The sequence below is a fragment of the Rutilus rutilus genome (assembly GCF_951802725.1).
Source record: "Rutilus rutilus genome assembly, chromosome: 2".
Classification (NCBI taxonomy): Eukaryota; Metazoa; Chordata; class Actinopteri; order Cypriniformes; family Leuciscidae; genus Rutilus; species Rutilus rutilus.
Genome location: NC_140210.1, coordinates 10926161 through 10948015, shown reverse-complemented (window position 1 = coordinate 10948015; position 21855 = coordinate 10926161). Strand labels below are relative to the sequence as shown.

The following is a 21855-nucleotide window of genomic DNA, read 5'->3' as shown; positions in this document are numbered from 1 at the left end:
CACTGCTGCGCGAAACACGTGCGCACTCTGATGTAAACAATCCCCACATGTAGAAGCTGCGTGCACGCGGCGCAGTGCGCACTCTAGTCTAATGTAAACAATCCTCACATGGAGAAGAAGCATGGCGGAAGGAGGAACGCTGCCGACGATTTATCCATAGACAGTAAAATAAAGGATTTATCCCCCTTCTAAAAGCAGGGCTGTCAACTCTACGCATTCAGTGTGAGACTCACGCAATTTACAGTTTTCACACGCTCTCGCGCCACACATCCATTTTCTCACGCAGAGAAAAATCGCGGAGCAAAGAGGACACTGACACCAACAGACTAGACAGAGCAGGTTACTTTTCATATGAAAAAAAATTCTCAGCTATCAGGTTCTGTCCATTTTATTACGAAAATCAGACAATAAATACTGTTTTGGCGCTTGTAAATGTGACGTGACCGATCGCTGTAGCGTCTCAGTTCAAGTAAACCGATCATCTGTTACTTTTTATTTAAAGATACAGTAGGCTACAACTTACCGAAAGGTATTCATGCCTCATACATAATATCGATCAATCTGTGTTTTTCAACCATGAAAAGAGGTCAATAAAACTGCAGGTGAACAATTATGTCACAGAACGTTACATTTACCTCAGGAAAGCCATTTAATGACCAACAAGTTAGTTGACTAAATAGCTATAGAGAGGACTCAGGAGTATTTTGCTAAATATGTGCACTATATTACATTTGTATTATATTTTTACTTGTGTCATAATTGTTATTATAATGAAAACCAAATTATATTTAATTAAAATTTTTAATTTTTAACCTTTAATAATACCAGCTGACAGGGCTCTCTGTATGTTTACAGCATTATGTGAGATATATTTTTTCTAGAGAAATATTAACATTTAGGCTATCTACTGTATATAGTGCCCTCCACAATTAATGGCACCCCTGGTAAATATGATCAAAACTGGCTGTAAAAAATAAATCTGCATCGTTTATCCTTTTGATCTTTCATTCAAAAAATGTGCAAAATTCTGACCTTTCATTGAAGTAAAAGAATTGAAAGTGGGGGGAAAATCACATTATGAAATAAATGTTTTTCTCCAAAACACGTTGGCCACAATTATTGGCACCCCTAGAATTTTTTACGAGTAAAATATCTCTGAAGTATATTCCCATTAATATTTACCTTTTTTAGTACACCAGGGTGACTAGGAACATGAAACTGTCCAGCTATGACTTCGTGTTTCACAGGAGTTTAAATATGAGGAAACACAAAGGCCAAATCCCCTTAATCATCCATCACAATGAGTAAAACCACAGAATATAGTTCTGATGCGTAGCAAAAGATTGCTGAACTTCACAAAATAGAAAGTGGCTGTAAGACAATAGCTAAAGAATTGAAAATCCCCATTTTGACCATCAGGGCAATAATTAAGAAGTTCCAATCAACTAAAGATGTTACAAATCTGCCAGGAAGAGGACGTGTGTCTATACTGTCTTAATGCACGGCGAGGATGAAAGTTTGAGTGGCCAAAGACTCTTCAAGGATCACAGATGGAGAATTGCAGAGATTACTTGAGTCTTGGGGTCAGAAAGCCAAAAAAAAAAAAAAAAACCCTACATCCCCACGTTGTTTGGGAGGGTTTCAAGAAAAATCCTCCTCGCTCCTCCAGAAACAAACTCCAGCAAATTGAATTGTCAGACATGACTGGAACTTCAAACGGCACAGGGTTCTGTGGTCAGATGAGACTAAAAAATAGCTTTTTGGCAGCAAACATACTAGATGGGTTTGGTGAACACAAGGATAAAAAGTACCCCATGTGTACAATTTAATATACTGTTGGATCTTTAATGTTGTGGGCATATTTTTCTGCTGGAGGTCCTGGACTTCTTGTTCAGATACATGGCATTGTGGATTCTATCAAATATCAACAGATAAAAAAATCAAAACCTGACGCCTTCTGCTAGAAATCTTATAATGGGCCGTGGTTGGATCTTCCATCAGGACAACGATCCAAAACAAACATCAAAATCAACACAAAAATTTGTTGCGGAGCACAAAATGAAGCTTCTACCATGACCGTCCCAGTCCCCTGACCTGATGAGTGGGCTGAACTGAAGAGAAGAAGCACAAACATGGATCTGGGAATCTGAAGGATCTGGAGAGATTCTGTATGGAGGAATGGTCTCTGATCTCTTGTCAGGTGTTCTCCAAACTCATCAGGCATTATAGGAGAAGACTCAGAGCTGGTATCTTGTCAAAAGGAGATTGCAAAAAGTATTTAATAAAAGGGTGCCAATAATTGTGGCCAACATGTTTTGGAGAAAAGCATTTATTTCATAATGTGATTTCCCCCCCACATTCAATTCTTTTACTTAAATGAAAGGTTAGAATTTAGCAAATTTTTTGAATCAAAGATCAAAAGGATAAACGATGCAGATTTATTTTTTACAGCCAGTTTTGATCATATTTACCAGGGGTGCCATTAATTGTGGAGGGCACTATATATATATATATATACAGTGAGGAAAATAAGTATTTGAACACCCTGCTATTTTGCAAGTTCTCCCACTTGGAAATCATGGAGGGGTCTGAAATTGTCATCGTAGGTGCATGTCCACTGTGAGAGACATCATCTAAAAAAGAAAAAAATCCAGAAATCACAATATATGATTTTTTAACTATTTATTTGTATGATACAACTGCAAATAAGTATTTGAACACCTGTCTATCAGCTAGAATTCTGACCCTCAAAGACCTGTTAGTCTGCCTTTAAAATGTCCACCTCCACTCCATTTATTATCCTAAATTAGATGCACCTGTTTGAGGTCGTTAGCTGCATAAAGACACCTGTCCACCCCATACAATCAGTAAGAATCCAACTACTAACATGGCCAAGACCAAAGAGCTGTCCAAAGACACTAGAGACAAAATTGTACACCTCCACAAGGCTGGAAAGGGCTACGGGGAAATTGCCAAGCAGCTTGGAGAAAAAAGGTCCACTGTTGGAGCAATCATTAGAAAATGGAAGAAGCTAAACATGACTGTCAATCTCCCTCGGACTGGGGCTCCATGCAAGATCTCACCTCGTGGGGTCTCAATGATCCTAAGAAAGGTGAGAAACAGCCCAGAACTACACGGGAGGAGCTGGTCAATGACCTGAAAAGAGCTGGGACCACCGTTTCCAAGGTTACTGTTGGTAATACACTAAGACGTCATGGTTTGAAATCATGCATGGCACGGAATGTTCCCCTGCTTAAACCAGCACATGTCAAGGCCCGTCTTAAGTTTGCCAATGACCATTTGGATGATCCAGAGGAGTCATGGGAGAAAGTCATGTGGTCAGATGAGACCAAAATAGAACTTTTTGGTCATAATTCCACTAAACGTGTTTGGAGGAAGAAGAATGATGAGTACCATCCCAAGAACACCATCCCTACTGTGAAGCATGGGGGTGGTAGCATCATGCTTTGGGGGTGTTTTTCTGCACATGGGACAGGGCGACTGCACTGTATTTAGGAGAGGATGACTGGGGCCATGTATTGCGAGATTTTGGGGAACAACCTCCTTCCCTCAGTTAGAGCATTGAAGATGGGTCGAGGCTGGGTCTTCCAACATGACAATGACCCGAAGCACACAGCCAGGATAACCAAGGAGTGGCTCTGTAAGAAGCATATCAAGGTTCTGGCGTGGCCTAGCCAGTCTCCAGACCTAAACCCAATAGAGAATCTTTGGAGGGAGCACAAACTCCGTGTTTCTCAGCGACAGCCCAGAAACCTGACTGATCTAGAGAAGATCTGTGTGGAGGAGTGGGCCAAAAATCCCTCCTGCAGTGTGTGCAAACCTGGTGAAAAACTACAGGAAACGTTTGACCTCTGTAATTGCAAACAAAGGCTACTGTACCAAATATTAACATTGATTTTCTCAGGTGTTCAAATACTTATTTGCAGCTGTATCATACAAATAAATAGTTAAAAAAATCATACATTGTGATTTCTGGATTTTTTTTTTTAGGTTATGTCTCTCCTACGTGTCTCCTCTCCTAAGTGGGAGAACTTGCAAAATAGCAGGGTGTTCAAATACTTATTTTCCTCACTGTATATATATATATATTTGATCCCAAACTGAGCAAAAATAGCAATTTGCTGCAGTTGTTTATAATAAGGGCCAAAAATGTAAATCAATGAGATCTAACAGTATAGCAGACTATTTAAAAAGCAAAAATATAATTTGTCATGCTATATCTCCCAGTAATGTGTCTTAGTAAGATGACATCATGATAAGATGACATCATGATAAGATGACATCATGATAAGATGATATCATGATAAGATGATATGATGAAAGCTCTGTCATTTAACTGTGGGGGAAAACACCATGCAATGCAATGCAATGCAATGCAATAGGCTTTAGGTAATGACTGAGAGATAAACAAATAAACATTCCTCCAAAGTCTGTTGTATATAAACAAAACTGATTGAATACTTTTAAAATAAAAAAAATTGTCTAAAGGGGGAGCATGCCTTCAGACCCCCCTAGACCTGACTACCATGGCCCCATAGTTTTACAAAATCCTATGGGAAACACTGCAATATAATGTTTTATTGAGTTGTTTGTTGTTTTATTTGGCGTTACATTTGAAATAAAATTACATTAAGACAATATCAGTGTTCTCCTTTTAAAAAGTTACAGAGCACAATCTTGACATCAGAAAAGTAATAAAAATGTTAGAAGAATGTTGACTGCCACACAATTAGAATACAGGCCTAATAATAATTTTATATTATTATTCCAATGACAGTAAAAGACATATATTGTAAAACTAATTATTTTCGGATTATTTACTGGAAAATAAATGAAAATTACTATTTCATAAGCATTTTATTTTACGCTAGAGTAGGGAAATTACAATACTTTTGTCCTGATTTCTACACTTGCAAGAGATAAACCCTGGAGCTTTTATTTTGACTGGGACAGGGGCTCATGCGCTAGAGATGCGCGGATAAGCTCTAACATCACCTGAATCCGCTGTTAAAAATAAGTCATCCACCCACCCGAACCTATGATTTTCTCTGATTTAGATATCCGCAAATTCTCAGTGTTAAGCATGATGATATGGAAACATATCACATTTAAGTAGGCTGCTTTCAAATGAACATTTATTCAATAATCAATAATCAATAATTTTATCCCTTAAAACTCATCTTTGATCACCAAAATGACAATTTATTTTTCCTGTGAAAAGAAAATGTATTAATGCCTTAAAATAGATTAAATGTAAACACACCCTTGTTTCATTTAGTATAGGTGTACCATGAATATGCAAATTAGCCCCACCTCAACTGACACCAGCTCAGAGATTCCACTCGGTCAAATTTACTGTAGTAAACGTTGCACAACGGCAAGTGAAAATACTGGTGATCGGGAAGTTGCAGTGATGGAAACAATGACAACTCCAACATCCAAACCAATTTCTTACATCACATCCCTACCGCTATGTGTCTGACGCTGTAGAGAGAAATGCATAAAACACATTACTATTCTTGTACATACGACTTGTACACGAGCTTGAATAATTCACTCTTTACACACACACACACACACACACAAAATATTTTAAATATTGTCAATTGCTGTGAAATGTCAAGTGGACCCCGCACCGCAAAGCTTAAAGGGGTCATATAATGCCATTTGTGTACAAGTTATTATGATTCTTTAGGGTCTAAATGAAAAGTTTGTAATACACTTTAATTAAAAATTATCATTAGTACTTATCATTAGTACATTTTACCAAGTCAAAAACAGCTCTGTTTTCAGCACGTCATTTAAGTGCATACGTGTCTTTAAATGATAATGAGCTTTGCCCACTCCGCCCCTCTGTTCTGTGCGTACACAGTTTGTAATAACACAATAACCATAACGCATTGTTCATTATAAACCTGGGATTATGAATTACATTGAGAACGCTGTGCATAGAAAACATGCCGTAATGTACCCTGAGTGTAAACCTTAGCCACATTCATCGTGAAGCGTGCAAGCGATTTGCAAAGATTAATATAAAGGTTAATAAAACGCTACACTCACTTCTTCTGGAGGTGCAGCAGGAACACGAATAGTTGGTACCGATCCTTTTTTCAGGAGCAGCTTCTTAGCAAAACCAGCTTTATACTGACCCTCGTTTATAAAGCAGTCTGGTGAGAAATGAGGAATATGGGGAATGGGGAATATTCCCTTCAAAAACAAAACTCACTGCGTCTTCAGCGGTTCGGATTTAGGAACATCAAAATGACTGCTATGTTCGTTATTACACCCAAGAACAGAACACCACAATCGTTTAGACGCCATTCTGCTCCGTCCAGCGTATCAACAATGTCCGTGCGGACTATGATGACAGATCGCTCAGGGCGGAAACAGATTGCATCGTGTTGAAACGCTGCTGTCAATTAACAATCATGGGAGGGGCGTCCGACCGTGTGACGTCACACGGCCAGATGGCTCGATTTGAGACGGGGTAAAACATATAAGGAGTTTAAAAAAAGACCACTGGATGGATTTTTATCATTATATGATGGTTGTGTACAGGCACTGCCAACACACTTTTAAGTACAATCAACTTGTAAAAGTGCATGTACCATTATCTGACCCCTTTTAAAGAGTCGGCAAATTAGTGCCTGATGAAAAATTAAGCTTTAAACAAGTTATTTCCATCATGTTGGAAACCACTCTAATCAGAATAATTTCTGTTAAGCTTGTGTATATTTGTTTAGTTAATGCTGTTAAGTTAAGCAATATCTCATGTGGGGGTTTCCCTTTGTGTTTTATATAATGGCCACCACAAGGTGATCTGGGCATATGTTTTCCTTGATTGGTTTTCCCTGAAGAGATAACTTAAACGTTGTTGTTGAAAACGAAAGTAAAAGAGTGAAGCACATTCGTTGCTTTTTACCGCGAAATGAGAGTTCTGCCTTTATTATAATCAACACAATGACTTTTCTCATCCACCCGCGACACACCCACAATTAATTGGAATGTTGTTGTTTTATATTATTTGGCCTGCCCGACCCGCGGATTACCAATATGAATAGAGCTGCAGTGGAATTAATTAGATAAGATTAATTATGTTACTAACCATGAAAATCTGAACTTAGATTTTCATCTTATGATAAACTTTTTATTAAACTTCCCATTTCTATGTCTGATGGTGACTAACTTTCCATTCCAGATCTAACAATAAAACAGGATAACTTTTACTTCCTTTTATTTAGGATGTAGCCACCAGACGAACTTTCGATATGATCTAACCTTCTAACAAACTTTTGACTCAATGTAACCTGGGTCGAATGGAACTTTTAGAAAGGACTCAATGTTCTGTTTATTTTGACTGTATTGTGAAATGATTGACTGAAATATTAACCCCTTACAATGTTTTTGATATTTTGCTGATGTAGCTAACAAAGGGTAATGACAGGGGGGGGCTTGCTTTAAACAATTTAACCAATCATATTGATAGCGCATGACATGTTAGTCATGATGATTCTATTTTGATGTGTCTGGCTTTACCCTATAAAGCCTATTGTATTCTTATGTTGGGCCGAGAATCTCTGAGTATTGCTCGAGAACTCCCGGCCGTTTTGAATAAACCATCTGAGGGACATTTACTGAAGTCTGTCTCATTTGTTTTCATGCTGCGCAGCAAAGAAGTTAGGTTAGTAGACTCGGCCAGTTGTCGACTGAAGACGCAAGAGCTAGAGTATAAAGGTTATTAAGTGTCGATTTGTAGACGCTCTGTGTCGATGAGTAGACGCAACAGTTTTATTTATTAAGTGTCGATTAGTAGACGCTCTGTGTCGATGAGTAGACGCAACAGTTTTATTCTAGATAGTCAGATTAAAGAAATTTCCTTCACAGATATTGGTTTAGTACAGATTTTCTGAAGAGATACGAGTGCTATAATGAACAGATTGAATTTAGGCTTTTATTCACATTATAGATATCAGCATAGTTCGAATTACAGGGGGTACCCCCCAAAGGGACAGAAATATCAGTTTTGGGGGGGGTCAGATAATTTTTCTGATATTGTGAAAAAATATAATTACAGTTACAATACAAGTCAACTCCTATTTTCACTGTAGGAACATTTTAATGTAAAGCGATTTCAGACACCCCTATTGTGGACCGTACCATTTTTAACCACCCTGGCTAGAAGCAACGGAGATAGAGAACGACTTCAACTTCTCAAGCAAGTGTCAACTTTGAATGACAAAACCAAAACGCTAGGAAAATTCCTCCAGTAGGCTAAATTCGGTTTGCTGCTGACGTGCATGGGTAAATGTAAGTTTCTAGCTGACGTCTAGCTTGTTGATTTTACAACCTTCATTTATTAACGTGTTTTGTTCTTTCATAGCTCATGTCACGTCTTCATACATTGAATTACAGGCTACTTACCTGCTACTTACCCACTGAGGCTAGTAAAGTGGACCTTGGTTAGTTACCAAGGTTAGTTAGCAAGGTTAGGTAGCAAGATAATTCTCTATTTAAATCAAGCTTTACATTGTGGTGAGGTAAAATCGATTGTCATTTCCAAGGAGATGAACTCCATAGCCTAGGTGTCCATTCTCATTTTATCTTGAATAAATGATTGTGCCCTTTTGAAATTAGTTTGGCACAGATCCGTGTTGTTTTTATATTATGCATAAGAGGGTCTGATGTAGCTAAGCCTACATAACATCAGTGAAACCTGTGGAAACATAAAAAGAGCCAAGTAGCCTAGGCTAAATAGTACATGCTAGTATTTGAATTTGTTTTTAATTGGTTAGTATTGTTTTTACATTCTATTATTTCATATTTTTAGTTCGATAAATGTAGTTTCATCTGAGAACCCTAATACTATCTTAATGAAACTAGGATTTGATTTTATTCACAGAGACACTATGAGGAAAAGGAAAGGGCACACAGACATCAGGCACTTTTTTGGTGCTAAAAGAGTTTAAAAAAAAAAAAAATCAATATTTCATGAAATAGGCAATAGGCTTCTTGTAAAGGTATTACTTTTACTAGTAATTAGAATGGTATTTCAGTGCACTTAACTTCTATCTTTTGGGAGTTGATCAAAACAGTTCTCTTTTGGATATATAAGTCTGTAGCCTACTGATTATCAGTTTGTCGCATGTTTAGACCTTGTGTGTTGCACAACACATGTTGCACTTGCCGATCACGGTGGGGATTGATATGGTAGTGGACCATGATGGTCATAGAAGAAGTGAAGGAGCAGTACCCCCCCAATTATGGTGGGGTAATTCGCACTCTGGATATCAGCGAACATAAACAGAAGCTCAACCGAAACCAGCTTGACGTGCGAGAACAAACCTCATTGGCTCTTGCGGAAGCTCAAAGTTTTGACCAGTCTGACAATTTGTGCTACCCTCAGATTTTGCTACCTCCCACTGAAGGTAGCACAATTCGACAGCGAAAAAGATTCTCCCTAACAAATTATGCAACCAGCATCATATTCATGTGGTTTGAGGCTTTATTAACATCCATACCAACCCATACCGTAAAACAATCCGTTTAACCGCCAAGCTGCCCATCACGAGAGATGTTTGAATTCTAAGTCAGATAAACATGTCTGAAGTAGTAACTTTATGTGTAAACTGCAAAAATAGGTGGTAGTGAACAAGCGCCTACCTCAAGGGCTCTCTCTGGATCCTCGTCTATGAAACTGTCAGAGAAACGCCTGCAATGTAATTCCACATTATATGGGTAACGTTATACATGTATGTGTGTGTAGGTATTAAATGCATTTGTTAAAAAGGGCTTAAATAACTCACCCGCTGGTTGCCATGGGTCCGCTCTCAGTACTTTCCTTCAGAAGCCGTTGAAAGTTCTGGAGGAAACAGAGACGCTAAAGGGAGTAAACATGTGGGCCTGTCAATCATAGATGTGTATACGTAGAAACCACACTCGACCACTCCAGACGTGTTAACGCGTCCGCCATCTTGGAACGGTCAAAACACTTAAGATGCTGTCGTCCCTCGCTGTAAATTATAACGAGTTTTTAGCTGGCACAACAGTGTGCTGCCTCTGGTTGTAAAAACTGCCGGGATTTAAATTCCCCCCCAAAAAGGGATAACATTTCACAGGTGTGAATGTGTTGGTTTATGTGTTTTTTTAATGTATATCAACTCAATATTACAAGTTTATAAACTATGCTAACTTGAATGTCGTGTTAGCTAATGCTTTCATCTTGTTGTATTAAATCCTATGAAAATCATCTGCTGCGGTTATAGATATTTATACTTGCATATAACTATGGTTGCAAAACACAGTCAATTTATTCTCGATTGCTCATGGACTGACTTTGACCGTTACAACATGGACGGCTTATGTGGAATCGCTAATGAGGATTCTATGTATTAATATATCTATGCGGTCAATCCTGCACTACTTCCGGAATTAAGAATCATGTGAAAAGACCTGACAAAATACATTGCGCACAAAGATTCGTGACAAAAACAATATACATACGTATATGCATTTATTTATTTGACCCTGCTGGGAAAAAAGCAATAGAAACCATCACAGAAATCCGAATGGTTTGCACAACAAAAAACATTACAAATCATCATCCGTGTCGTGTGTTTTTAGCCATATTAGTGATGGGAGAAACGAAACCGGCGATCGTGTTGACTTGGGACATGCGCGTGCACGCAAATAAACTTTGTTTAAACATTATTTGTAAATGTTAATCATTGTTGGACTGTGTTGTTTCCTCGATCTCTGATTGAATGTATTTCACGCAGGTTAATGGAGAGCGTTACGTGTTTTCATATCGCGTCTCGCAAGCCATGCACTCCCACGTTATTTTGATACGTTTCAATAAAAACAAATGATGATTAAATAAATTTGAAGCGCATTAAATAAAGTTGATTCATTTTTTGTATCGCTATAGTATGGCTATATTTAAATATATAAAAGGGTCAAAATCACCATAAAGTGCCTTTGAGACTTCACAATTTCCAAAAAAAAATCTGAGATTTTCCATTTAACTTCATATGTGTTGTATTAAGGAGACATTAGGCTGTTAGAAATGCATATTGGTCAAGCTCCAGCACTTTTTATAAATTAACTGCAAGCTGACAATATACGAGCAAACCATAAAATATGTCCACCCTGTCATGGACAAACTCATAGTAGAATAAATACATTTTCATTGCATAGTGATTATAAAATGTAGATCTGAGGAAAGAGAATGTGTCCCTTTCCCAACAAAACATTTTAGTTAATGGTAAAAGTATTTTGATAATAATGAAGTTACTGCTTAAATATGTATTGCCCAATAAAATATGCGATAGTTGCACATTCTATTCTAAATAAAATCTAACAACAAAGATATTTAGTCAAAATTTAAAACAATACTAACTGGCCCTCATTTGTTTATTAAGAAATCACACACAAGGTTTTGTTAACTTGTTAAAATAATTAGTTTATTTTCATCATAAAAGTTGAACATGACAGGGTGGACAACAAAATGACAGGGTGGACAACAAGACGACAGGGTGGACAAATGCTTTAATGGGTGAACTAGAATGGGGGAACATTTTAAAAACAACAGGACCTTCAAAAAAACCTTAACCAATATAGAAGAAGGAGGGGCCTGGCTCAGGCTGATTTTCAGGAGTTGCAAATGTCCACCCTGTCATGAACCATGTCCACCCTGTCATGTGACAGGGTGGACATTTTTTGGCTAAATTTAGTATTTAATGAGCACATGGTGTGCAGCAGTAAGCAAAGTGATTCACTGTTGAAGCTGACTGCGCACTGTTTAAAATGTATATTTAGAATTTATGAAAAGTTTTTATATTAATTAATATTTCACAATGACAGGGTGGACATGTTAAGCTTGACAACACGCAACTACAAACACAATATGATGAAAATTAGGAAATATAAGTGTAGATACTTTCTGTGTGTGTTGCAGATGTTTTAACCTCCACTGAAGAAAGACCAAATGGGGGAGGGGATGTCACTGAGTACATCAGTTGGTTTCTTAAAGGGGAGTTTACCCCATAATGACAGGGTGGACAGCAATCTCAGGGACACATGCAAACTGCTTAATATTATTATGAAAATAAAATATAAATAATCAAAATGACTTGTTTTATTAAATAACTTGCTGAGGACAATAAGTACATTAAAAAAGTATTATAATTGTATGTAATTTAACCACTTTTTACACTCACTGAAGTTAGCTGAGCAGCGTGCGGGACATGCCAAAATCACATACATCCAATCAAAGAAAATGGTATAAAATCAGAAAAACACATTTTAAGAGACGTATCATTGTACTTGTATGTGTGTAAGTGTTTGGCCATTTATAATAAAACCTCAGAATTTCATTATTTTGCATTATGTTCATGATGACTGAGCGATTCTGATGAGGACACCAAAGGCACTTTATAGTGATATTGACCCAAAAGCTATTTATGGTTTATTTACGTTTTTAGGTTATAAACACATACAATGAAATGTAATCAACTGTTTTATTATTCTGCTTATCTTTTACAGTGATGAAAAATTAGCGTACTGTACTTTCAGGCCTTTGCATTGTCAATACAAAGGCTGTTTCATCATTCATATGGTAATTCCAGGAGCATGTCCCCTTCAGACCTGAATATTTTTCCACTGAGCAAAAAACAAAACAAAAAAACAAATTTATCCACTTAATATTTGCACTTCTCCAATGTAAAAAATAAGTCTAAAAAAAACAGATTTTTTTTTTATAAGATCGTTTTCATGACCACAATAATACACAGGGGCCTTGTTGCGTACGCTCAAAAAAGCCATTGAAATGTGCTTACACAATTTTCCACGCACAAATCGGGATTTATAATATATATATATATATATATATATATATATATATATATATATATATATATATATATATATATAATGTGCGCAATTTCATCTGCCAGCCCAGTAAAGTTAGTAAAGACATTGTTAAAATAGTCCCGAGTGACTACAAGTGGCTCAACCTTAAGTTTATCAAGCGACTAGAATACTAACTTTTCTGGGCTGGCAGATCAATGTTTCAGACTTGCATACTATGGTTAACCTTGGTCTCTATATGAACTCCAATCTTCGTTCCCCATTTGTTAATTTACATTACATTTTGCTAACTCTGTGACGCATTAGTATTATAAGAATCTTGAAGGTTCTTCTCTTAAGTACCCAATCAAATTACATATTCAAATGCCCTTCTAGAACACAAAGTATCTTAAATTTCCCTCCAAAGGGAAAAACTTCTTATTGGCTCACTCAAATCCTGAGGGTGTGACATTTACACTTTAAAAGTCACTGATCACAAGATCACAACCAGTCTTTGTTTTTTCTGAGAGATCTTGATGTGAAGATGATGCTGATCCTTGATGTGAAGATGATCCTTCCTGTTCGCAGGAGTGATGAGATACTTGATTGTCCTCAATCAACTGGTTGTCTAAGTGATGTCCGCAAAATCATATAGAATTCACTGACAATTGGAAAAGTTTTTGGGGCATACCTGACCTGTTGAAAAGAAATGGTATTCATCCCTCCTGGGATGGTGCTGCTCTTCTCTCTAGTAATATGGCACATAGTCTTAGAGCTCAAACATGAATTGGGGCTCAGGTCAGGAAGCAGACAGACTGGCTTAACCGACCGTCTGGCAGCTGTCTCACGTCACCAAGGTCAGATAAATCCCATCACACAGAGACTCTTTCACCTAGATATCATCATATAGAGACTGTGTCATGTTCCCCGAATTAGGACATACAAAAAACTTCCAAACCCATCTAAGGGTAAAATTTTTATTGATGTTCAACAAATAAAAAACAGATATAATACAAATGAGCAAATGATAAAGCTTGGGTTGCTGAATATTCAATCCCTTACTTAAAAAGCACTTATTGTTAATGATATGATTACAGACTATAACCTAGATTTGCCCCTGGTTTCACAGACAGGGCTTAAGACTAGTCCTAGACTAAAATGTAAATCTGAGCTGTTTCCACTGAAATAAACTTGCACTGACTGATCTTAAAAATATATCAGTGCCTTTTTAGTTTTAAGATGCACATCGGTAATGTTTTTTTCTAAGCATGTTTATAAAAATTACTTAAATGTCCTAATTGATCTATGGTCTAATCCTGGCTTAGTCTAAGCCCTGTCTGTGAAACCGGGCCTTGATGTGTTGGCTAAACCTGGCTAAAACCAAACGATTACATTACTTTAAATGAGTCCACCTCGCAAGGTTACTGTTATAAACATGAACCTCGTCTGAAAGGCAAAGGGGGAGGTGGTGTTGTAATTTATAGTAATATTTTCAGAATTACTAAGAAGTCTAGTTTCAAATATAATTCTTTTGAAGTGTTGGTGCTTAATATAGCAATATATAGTGTAAATGATAAATATCGTTTGAGATTTGTGCTGGCTACTGCATACAGGCCACCAGGGCACCATACAGACTTTATCAAAGAATTTGCTGACTTTCTACACAGTAAATTTGAAATCCGGAAATCAACACCAATAGAGTTAATTTCAACACTTTAAAAGTGTTGCCTCTCGCAACACCGACAGTGTTACAATATGAACACTAAGAGAGTAAAATATTAACACCAATGCAGATAACAACAACACTGTTACAGAGCTGGGTGCAGTTAAAATTCTACACTGTTCTGGTGTTGACCTAACACCTTTAAAAAAATGGAAATCACAATCTTCTCAACCTTATAGGAGTAAAAAACACACATTTTTACAAATAAAAACACTAAGGGAGTTACCAGTTTTTCTTATTAGTGTTCTGCATCTGCCACTTTAAAGAACTGTAAAATAAACTCTTTGAAATAAACACATCACTCTATATTACTCTTTCAAACCTTTATTTCAAAACAATCCAGAAAGTTAAATTGTAACCTCAGTCTGGGATCATAAAATTAAAAATAAAGGCAAAATGCAAGCAGTTGTTTTAACAAACTATTTTTTTATTAACCAACAAGCCCCTTTACATCATAGGTTAACTTTTAAAATAAATGATGAAGGCACAATATAGGCATTTCTGTCACCAGAATTATATGAAAGCTGGTTATTCAAATGGTCTGTAATACCTCAAGTCCTGTACATGTCAGTGAATGTAAGTCCTGTGTCAGTGAAGTTGATTCAGTACCTTCGACTTTGCAACAGTACAGCAGTGCTTGGGTCAACAACATTCAGCAGATGAAAAACAAATGCAGAATATGAGTGGATCAGTTGTGTCCAGTTGCTAACAGTAAAGTCCAGTGCATAGTTGTTTCACAGAGAAGGAAAGGCTGTGCAGATCCAACTTTCTCGAAAAATCCTGGAGTGCTGGTTCCCTAGACAACACAAAACCAGACCAATTACAATCAATACAATTTGTGTTTTATAAATACAGCAAAAGTTTATGGTGGAAAAAAGTTCAACCATCTTAGACTTTCGTGACTCAAACAAGAAACTATTTTGGTAAGATTAAGACTTGAATTTACTGATTTCCAAGTAAATAAAATACTTTATTCATCCAAAAATTTGTATTCTGTCATTAATTATTCACCCTTATGTTGTTCCAAACCAGTAAGAGTTTTGCTCATCTTCAAAACACTTAATGAAATTATTTTTAATGAAATCTAAGAGATTTCTGTCCCTTGATCGACAGCCTATTCAACTACCACTTCCAAAGCCACGGAAAGGTATAAAGAAAATCACAAGTAATCCCTGTGACTCCAGTGGTTTGACCTCAATTTTACGACTTTTTTTATGACAATTTTAACTCAACTTTATTTACAAAATATTAATCTTCAATGCACAATCACACAACAACATCTGCTCTCGCATTAACAACATGCACGTGTTGTAATTATCTCATGAACATGTTGGAAATGAATATTTTATAAATTAAGTGGTAACTGTTTTTTGCTGCAAACACAGCACTTGCATAGTTTAATAAAATGTATGTTACCTACATATCTAACCACTGGAGTCGCATGGAGTACTTTAATGATGTACCTTTCTACCTTTCTGGGGCTTGAAAGTGGTAGTTGCGTGGACTGTCAATGGAGGGACAGGAACCTCTCAGATTTCATAAAAAATATCTTCATTTGTGTTGTGAAGATGAAAGAAAGTCTTACATGTTTGGAACGACATGAGGGTGAGTAATTAATGGCAGAATTTCCATTTGTGGGTGAACTAACCCTTTAAAGTAACTCAAATTAAATTTTGGTATGTTTTAGCTTACCCTCAAGGGCATTCAAGATGTAGGCCTAGGTGTCTTTGTTTCTGCAGTAGTTTCAATTTTGATATTTTTAGGTCAAACCGTTCTTGTCTGTCAGTCATATAATGAAGGTCTATGGTCACCACCTCAAAGAGCATGCACAGAGAAGTCCAAATTAAACAATTCCCCATCGTAAGTACACATTGATGGCCTAAGACACGAAACGAGCGGTTTGTGTGAGAAAACTAACAGTATTTATATCGTTTTTACCTCTTGTACACAACCACGTCCAAGTGATCTGAGGGCGCACGCGCTTCCTGGTGTGTGACGTGTGCGCGCGTTGTGGCTTAGTCTGCGCAAGCGCCGGAAAGCACCGGAAGTGATCTCTCGTGCGTATACGTCACTCATTGTTTACACAAAACAGAGATTGTGGGTAAGACGGCTAATAGAAATGGTACTAATTTGCGCTTATCCGGTATGTTTAAACCGACGTAAAAGAAAACAATTACGTATGCTCGCGCGAACTCATCCGGGAGAGGTAAACAATGAGTGACGTACACACCAGGAAGCGCGCGCGCCCTCAGATCACTTGGACGTGGTTGTGTACAAGAGGTAAAAACTATACTGTTAGTTTTCTCACACAAACCGCTCGTTTCGTGTCTTAGGCCATCAATGTGTACTTACGATGGGGAATTGTTTAATTTGGACTTCTCTGTGCATGCTCTTTGAGGTGATGACCATAGACCTGCATTATATGACTGACAGACAAGAACGGTTTGACCTAAAAATATCAAAATTGAAACTACTGCGGAAACAAAGACACCTACATCTTGGATGCCCTTGAGATAAGCTAAAACATACCAAAATTTAATTTCAAAGTGAACTATCCCTTTAAGAATAAATTAAGACACGCACCTTAAGAAATCTCACTAAATAGTCAGCTGCCGGAAGAATCTTTGCTCCATTGTTGTGGCTTTGTGATGTTGGGGGCAGGTGATGGGCAGATTTTTTTCAGATCAGTTGAGTCTAAAATTAAACAGCAAGAAAATATATACCTGTCAAATCATGAAAAGGTTTGAAAACTCATTTTAAGTAAAAAAAAAAAAAAGAAAAAAAAAAAAAAAGATTTACTTTTGTAAAATAATTTGACTGGACAAATTCAAAATGAGTGTTATGAAACACAGAAAATCTACCAAACAGCAACAAAGCTATGATTATTTTTTATGTTTGTGCCCATGATTCTCTCATACATGTATGTTATCTGTTAAATCTTACCATCACCAGGTTCTAGCCTGTACAGTCTTTAAACACCCAGCCTGCTACTTAGCTCCTTGGTGCATCATAGAAATGCTCCTAGCAAACACAAATAGCAAAATCAACTTTTAAAGCATATCCAAACATCATCCAAATGTAAATCTGATAAATACATTTTGCATACATATTTAATCTGAAAGAATTACTTACCAATTTTAAGAAAATTGGTACTCCAAATAAGGAAATAAAGTGACAATTTCACGTGCATTGTCAGTCCGCAGTTTGTGGAGTTGTTCTTCTGTTTTTCAGTTAACGTTATACGTTAGGTGTGCTGGCAAACGAGAGTAAAAGATAGTTTGAGGATAAATACATAGGCTACTTTATGATATTTGCACGTCACAAATATTATCATAAAACAATATAACATTATAAAACACTTATTGTAAATAAGTTAAAACACTTACTCGGTGTTTTCACTGTTAAAAGCAAACTCCGTGTCTGCACTGCGTCGTCAAAGAAGATGGAGGTTTAAGCGCGCACATCACATAAATATCGTTACAAAACAATATAATGCCATGAAATACATGTAAATTAGGTAAAAACCAAAGCGGCAACCTCCCCGTCTCTCTCTTGAAACCAACACGGAAGTGAGTTAAACTGCAATTCGTTGACTGGCCGCTTGAGGCTGATGTCAAAAGTGAGTCAAATCTGTATCTCCCCCATGTTAAAATGCCAAATTTTACAGCAGAAAAAAACGTGTTTACAGCCTGGTGTCTGTATGTGGCTTTGGTCTATACAGCTAATTTTGCCCTTCATAACAACTGTGAGGGGGGTGAATTTTTTTATAACTCATCCATTTAGTTGATTAATATTTAAAGTTCTGCATAATTAAGGGTGTGGCCACTTGAGTGACAGGTGGGTTGTCGCTGATGTCAATGCTAGCCGTTTGTCTGCTGTTACTAGCCGTCACTTCACCTCAGCAAGTGTTAGCTGCTGAACTTGCCATCTCTGCCGTGTTTTGTGCTTTTTTTTCGGGATTATTTCATACAATTTAATACACCCGTTACTTCGCCCACGGCTTAGGATTCCGTTGTTGTCGTCGAGTATCGTTCGAGAGAACAACCAGCGCTGTATTTCAGTTTTCCTCTGTGAACATGCACTAATGGATGTCTGACAATTTCGTTGCTTTTTGGAGTTTTCAGATTTAAAAACGTCAATAAAGGCTCATTCGTTCTGCTCTCACGGAACAGATATAGATTATAATATCGTCAGATGAAATCAGGCGTCGGCGCTTTCTCCGTCCATGTAATAAATGCACATCCTTGAATGAGCGCGGATTTTCTAGCGCATTTACTTGAACTTCATAGGCAATAACGTTATAGGTTTAACCCATTTGAGAGGCGGCCAAAATCAGAATTTAAAATGGACTGAATAAGCTCTCTACGAACTTGACGAGCGATGCCGCGCTGACGAACCATAGACTATAAAAAAAGAGTGACTGACATGTAAAGTTATGCACATAAATCACTGTCACACACACTCTCAGAGTAATGTTAAGAGTTCCTGCATTATACATTTTCAACTAGCAGAACTATTATAATATTTCGAAGGGCAAAAATAGGAACTTTTAATTGGCTTTACATCATCAACTGTCACTTTAGCGCGAGGCCCTGTGCAGTCGCAGACTTGGTATACTGTTAGTTGCATATAACGTTATAGAATAACCTCCCCAGCCTGCATAGATATAAACATATATCTATGCCCAGCCTGAACTAAAAATTCAATCACGTCGAGCTAGGTGATTTCAGATATCCCTCTGCCCATTTTCTGTAATCCGGGAGTGACGCAAGGCCAAGATGGCGACGGCCGGCTCCGCCCACTTTAGGCTTCAAAAATGCTCTTCAGAAACCTACGGGTGACGTCACGGACACTACGTCCATATTTTTTTACAGTCTATGGTAAAAACACTTACTTTCGGTGTTTTCCCTGTTAACGTTACAAGCAAATCTCCTCGTCGTCAGCTCCGTATTGAGTCAAAGAAGATATAACTCTATTGGAGTTAGACAACACGTGTCAGGACCTACTCATTGTCGTAATCATACTCTAGATCAGTGGTTCCCAATTCCAGTCCTCGTGACCCACTGCCCTGCACATTTTGTAGGTCTCTCTTATCTGACACACTCAGTTCAGGTCATGGAGTCTCTCCTAATGAGCTGATGATCTGGTTCAGGTGTGTTAAATAAGGGAGACATACAAAATGTGCAGAGCAGTGGGTCACGAGGACTGGAATTGGGAACCACTGCTCTAGATCAGGGGTGTCAAACTCAATTCCTGGAGGGCCACAGCCCTGCAGAGTTTAGCTTCAACCCTAATTAAACACACCTGATCAGCTAATCAAGTCCTTCAGGCTTATTTGAAAACTGCAGGTGTGTGTGTGTTGAAGCAGGGTTGGAACAAAACTGTGTAGGGCTGTGGCCCTCCAGGAACTGAGTTTGACACCTGTGCTCTAGATCTAATATTATCACACAGAATCAAAGTTGATGCTGTTGAAATTCTGCAGCAGAGCGATGTATGGAAGTAAAATAATGTAAAATGTTTTTGAAACAAAAAGCCTGTTGAATTGCACTACTTGAATAAAATAGGCATTGCATTAACCATGCTTGCATTTTAATGTATTGTATTTTTAGGGCTTGCATTTTTATGGGCTGAAATTCAACATGGTTGAATATTTAAGCTGTGAATATTTCAATTATATACACATTTCTATTATTAAAAATTAAGTAATCCATATTCACCTTTCATATTTCACTTCCAAAATATTCAAACTGTTTAAAAATACAACCTATAATATTCAACAGGTATTTTTCGGTCCATTTTATTTCGCTTTGCAAATTCGCTTCCACAAATTCAGTGGTTCAAATTCGACAGTAAATTCAACATTGACATCCAGGAACTGCAGGAAAAGCAGTAGATTACCGAGCATACTCTCCATCTGCTGTTAGTCGACCTCACCAGCAGGGGGTGCAAGCGCGTGTTGTTGACGAAGACCAGCAACAGTTAGAACATACATTCATTCATAAAATGAAAATGATTATCTGTGTCAGTATATATGGGGAAAAGATGATAAAGACACAAAAGCTGTGTTTATGTTTCATTCAATAACTTCATTGTTACTTTCCCTGTGTAGCCTACATGTCATCAGCTTTTTCTACCATGAACAGGATTATAATCGGTTTCCCTCAATACCTCATACTCAAGGATTCCCCTTCCGTCTGGACAAAACGACTAATACAGTGATATGAAAGACCAAACTCGCACCTTATTGGAGATGTAGGCTGTAGTAGGCTGTAGGCTACTATATAGGCTACAGGCAAGCAGATGGACTCAGAATATGAACTTAAAGGAACACTCCACCGTTTTTTGAAATAGGGCTTATTCACCTTCTTTCCTACATTTAGATAGGTGGGCAAATGCATTTTTGTCTCAGTGCATGCGTTGTTTTAGTTTGACAGGGTCGGCGCTAGCTTAGCTTAGCACAATGAATGGAATCCTTTGTTGCCAGCTAGCATGGCCTAAGTAAAAGTGATCTAAAAAAATAAATAAACCCCACCTAATTACTTCTTGTGGCCTGCGTATTCACAACGAGTACAAATAGCGATGCTGATTAACACTAGGCGATTTCCTAGGCAGATATTAACTTGGGACTATATTAGGGGGAAGCACAGGCGAATCACTGCTGCTTAGGCCAAGCACTGCTACTTGGGTGCAGAGATATCACGCAACACATGAAATGTGAATATGTGGTATAATATGTGAATGTGAATACAGGTATAATATGGGTCGATCTATACATCTAGAGAGGCCGCACTATGCTTAAATATATATTTATTTTTATTTGCACAGACGCGTTTCGCCGCGTCCCTTCTTCAGAAACGCGTCTGTGCAAATAAAAATTTAAATATATTTAAGCATAGTGCGGCCTCTCTCCCACTTCATGTATTATAATTATCTAGGCCAGCACTCTTAAAATTGACAAGTGTACACATTGAGTGAAGCCTGCTCATATCCACATTTACTTTTCGATCTATACATGCGTCTGTGCAAATAAAAATTAAAATATATTTAAGCATAGTGCGGCCTCTCTCCCACTTCATGTATTATAATTATCTAGGCCAGCACTCTTAAAATTGACAAGTGTACACATTGAGTGAAGCCTGCTCATATCCACATTTACTTTTCGATCTATACATGCGTCATGTTTAAAATAATCACTTACTCTGTGGACAGTTGTCCATTTGGTCCATTCGGCGTGGGGCTTTTTTTCCAGTTCACTTTATCACACCGGG

The 21855-nt window shown here is 37.5% G+C and overlaps 1 protein-coding gene and 2 long non-coding RNA genes across 6 annotated transcripts in view; 1 reads left to right on the top strand and 2 right to left on the bottom strand.

Moving 5' to 3' along the window:
* Positions 1-9942, bottom strand: part of sugt1 (SGT1 homolog, MIS12 kinetochore complex assembly cochaperone) — a 209900-nt gene extending 199958 nt beyond the window's left edge. For 2 of the 4 annotated variants that reach the window (XM_084401816.1, XM_084401815.1), the window contains exons 1-2: positions 9825-9942; positions 9682-9730 (exon numbers count right to left, since the gene is read on the bottom strand). In XM_084401816.1, coding sequence (XP_084257942.1) covers positions 9682-9730; positions 9825-9838 — 63 coding nt within the window. In that variant the 5' untranslated portion in view covers positions 9839-9942. The remainder of the gene's footprint in view (positions 1-9681; positions 9731-9824) is intronic. The other 2 variants (XM_084401814.1, XM_084401817.1) reach the window with 1 other exon arrangement.
* Positions 1-21855, top strand: part of LOC311285937 — a 458548-nt gene that overhangs the window by 137186 nt on the left and 299507 nt on the right. The window lies entirely within an intron of this gene.
* On the bottom strand, positions 14899-18170 carry LOC311286078. Its single transcript, XR_014626475.1, has 5 exons — positions 17974-18170; positions 17720-17840; positions 17531-17608; positions 17171-17281; positions 14899-15383 (listed from the first exon to the last, which is right to left on the bottom strand). It is a non-coding gene; the product is annotated as an uncharacterized lncRNA (long non-coding RNA).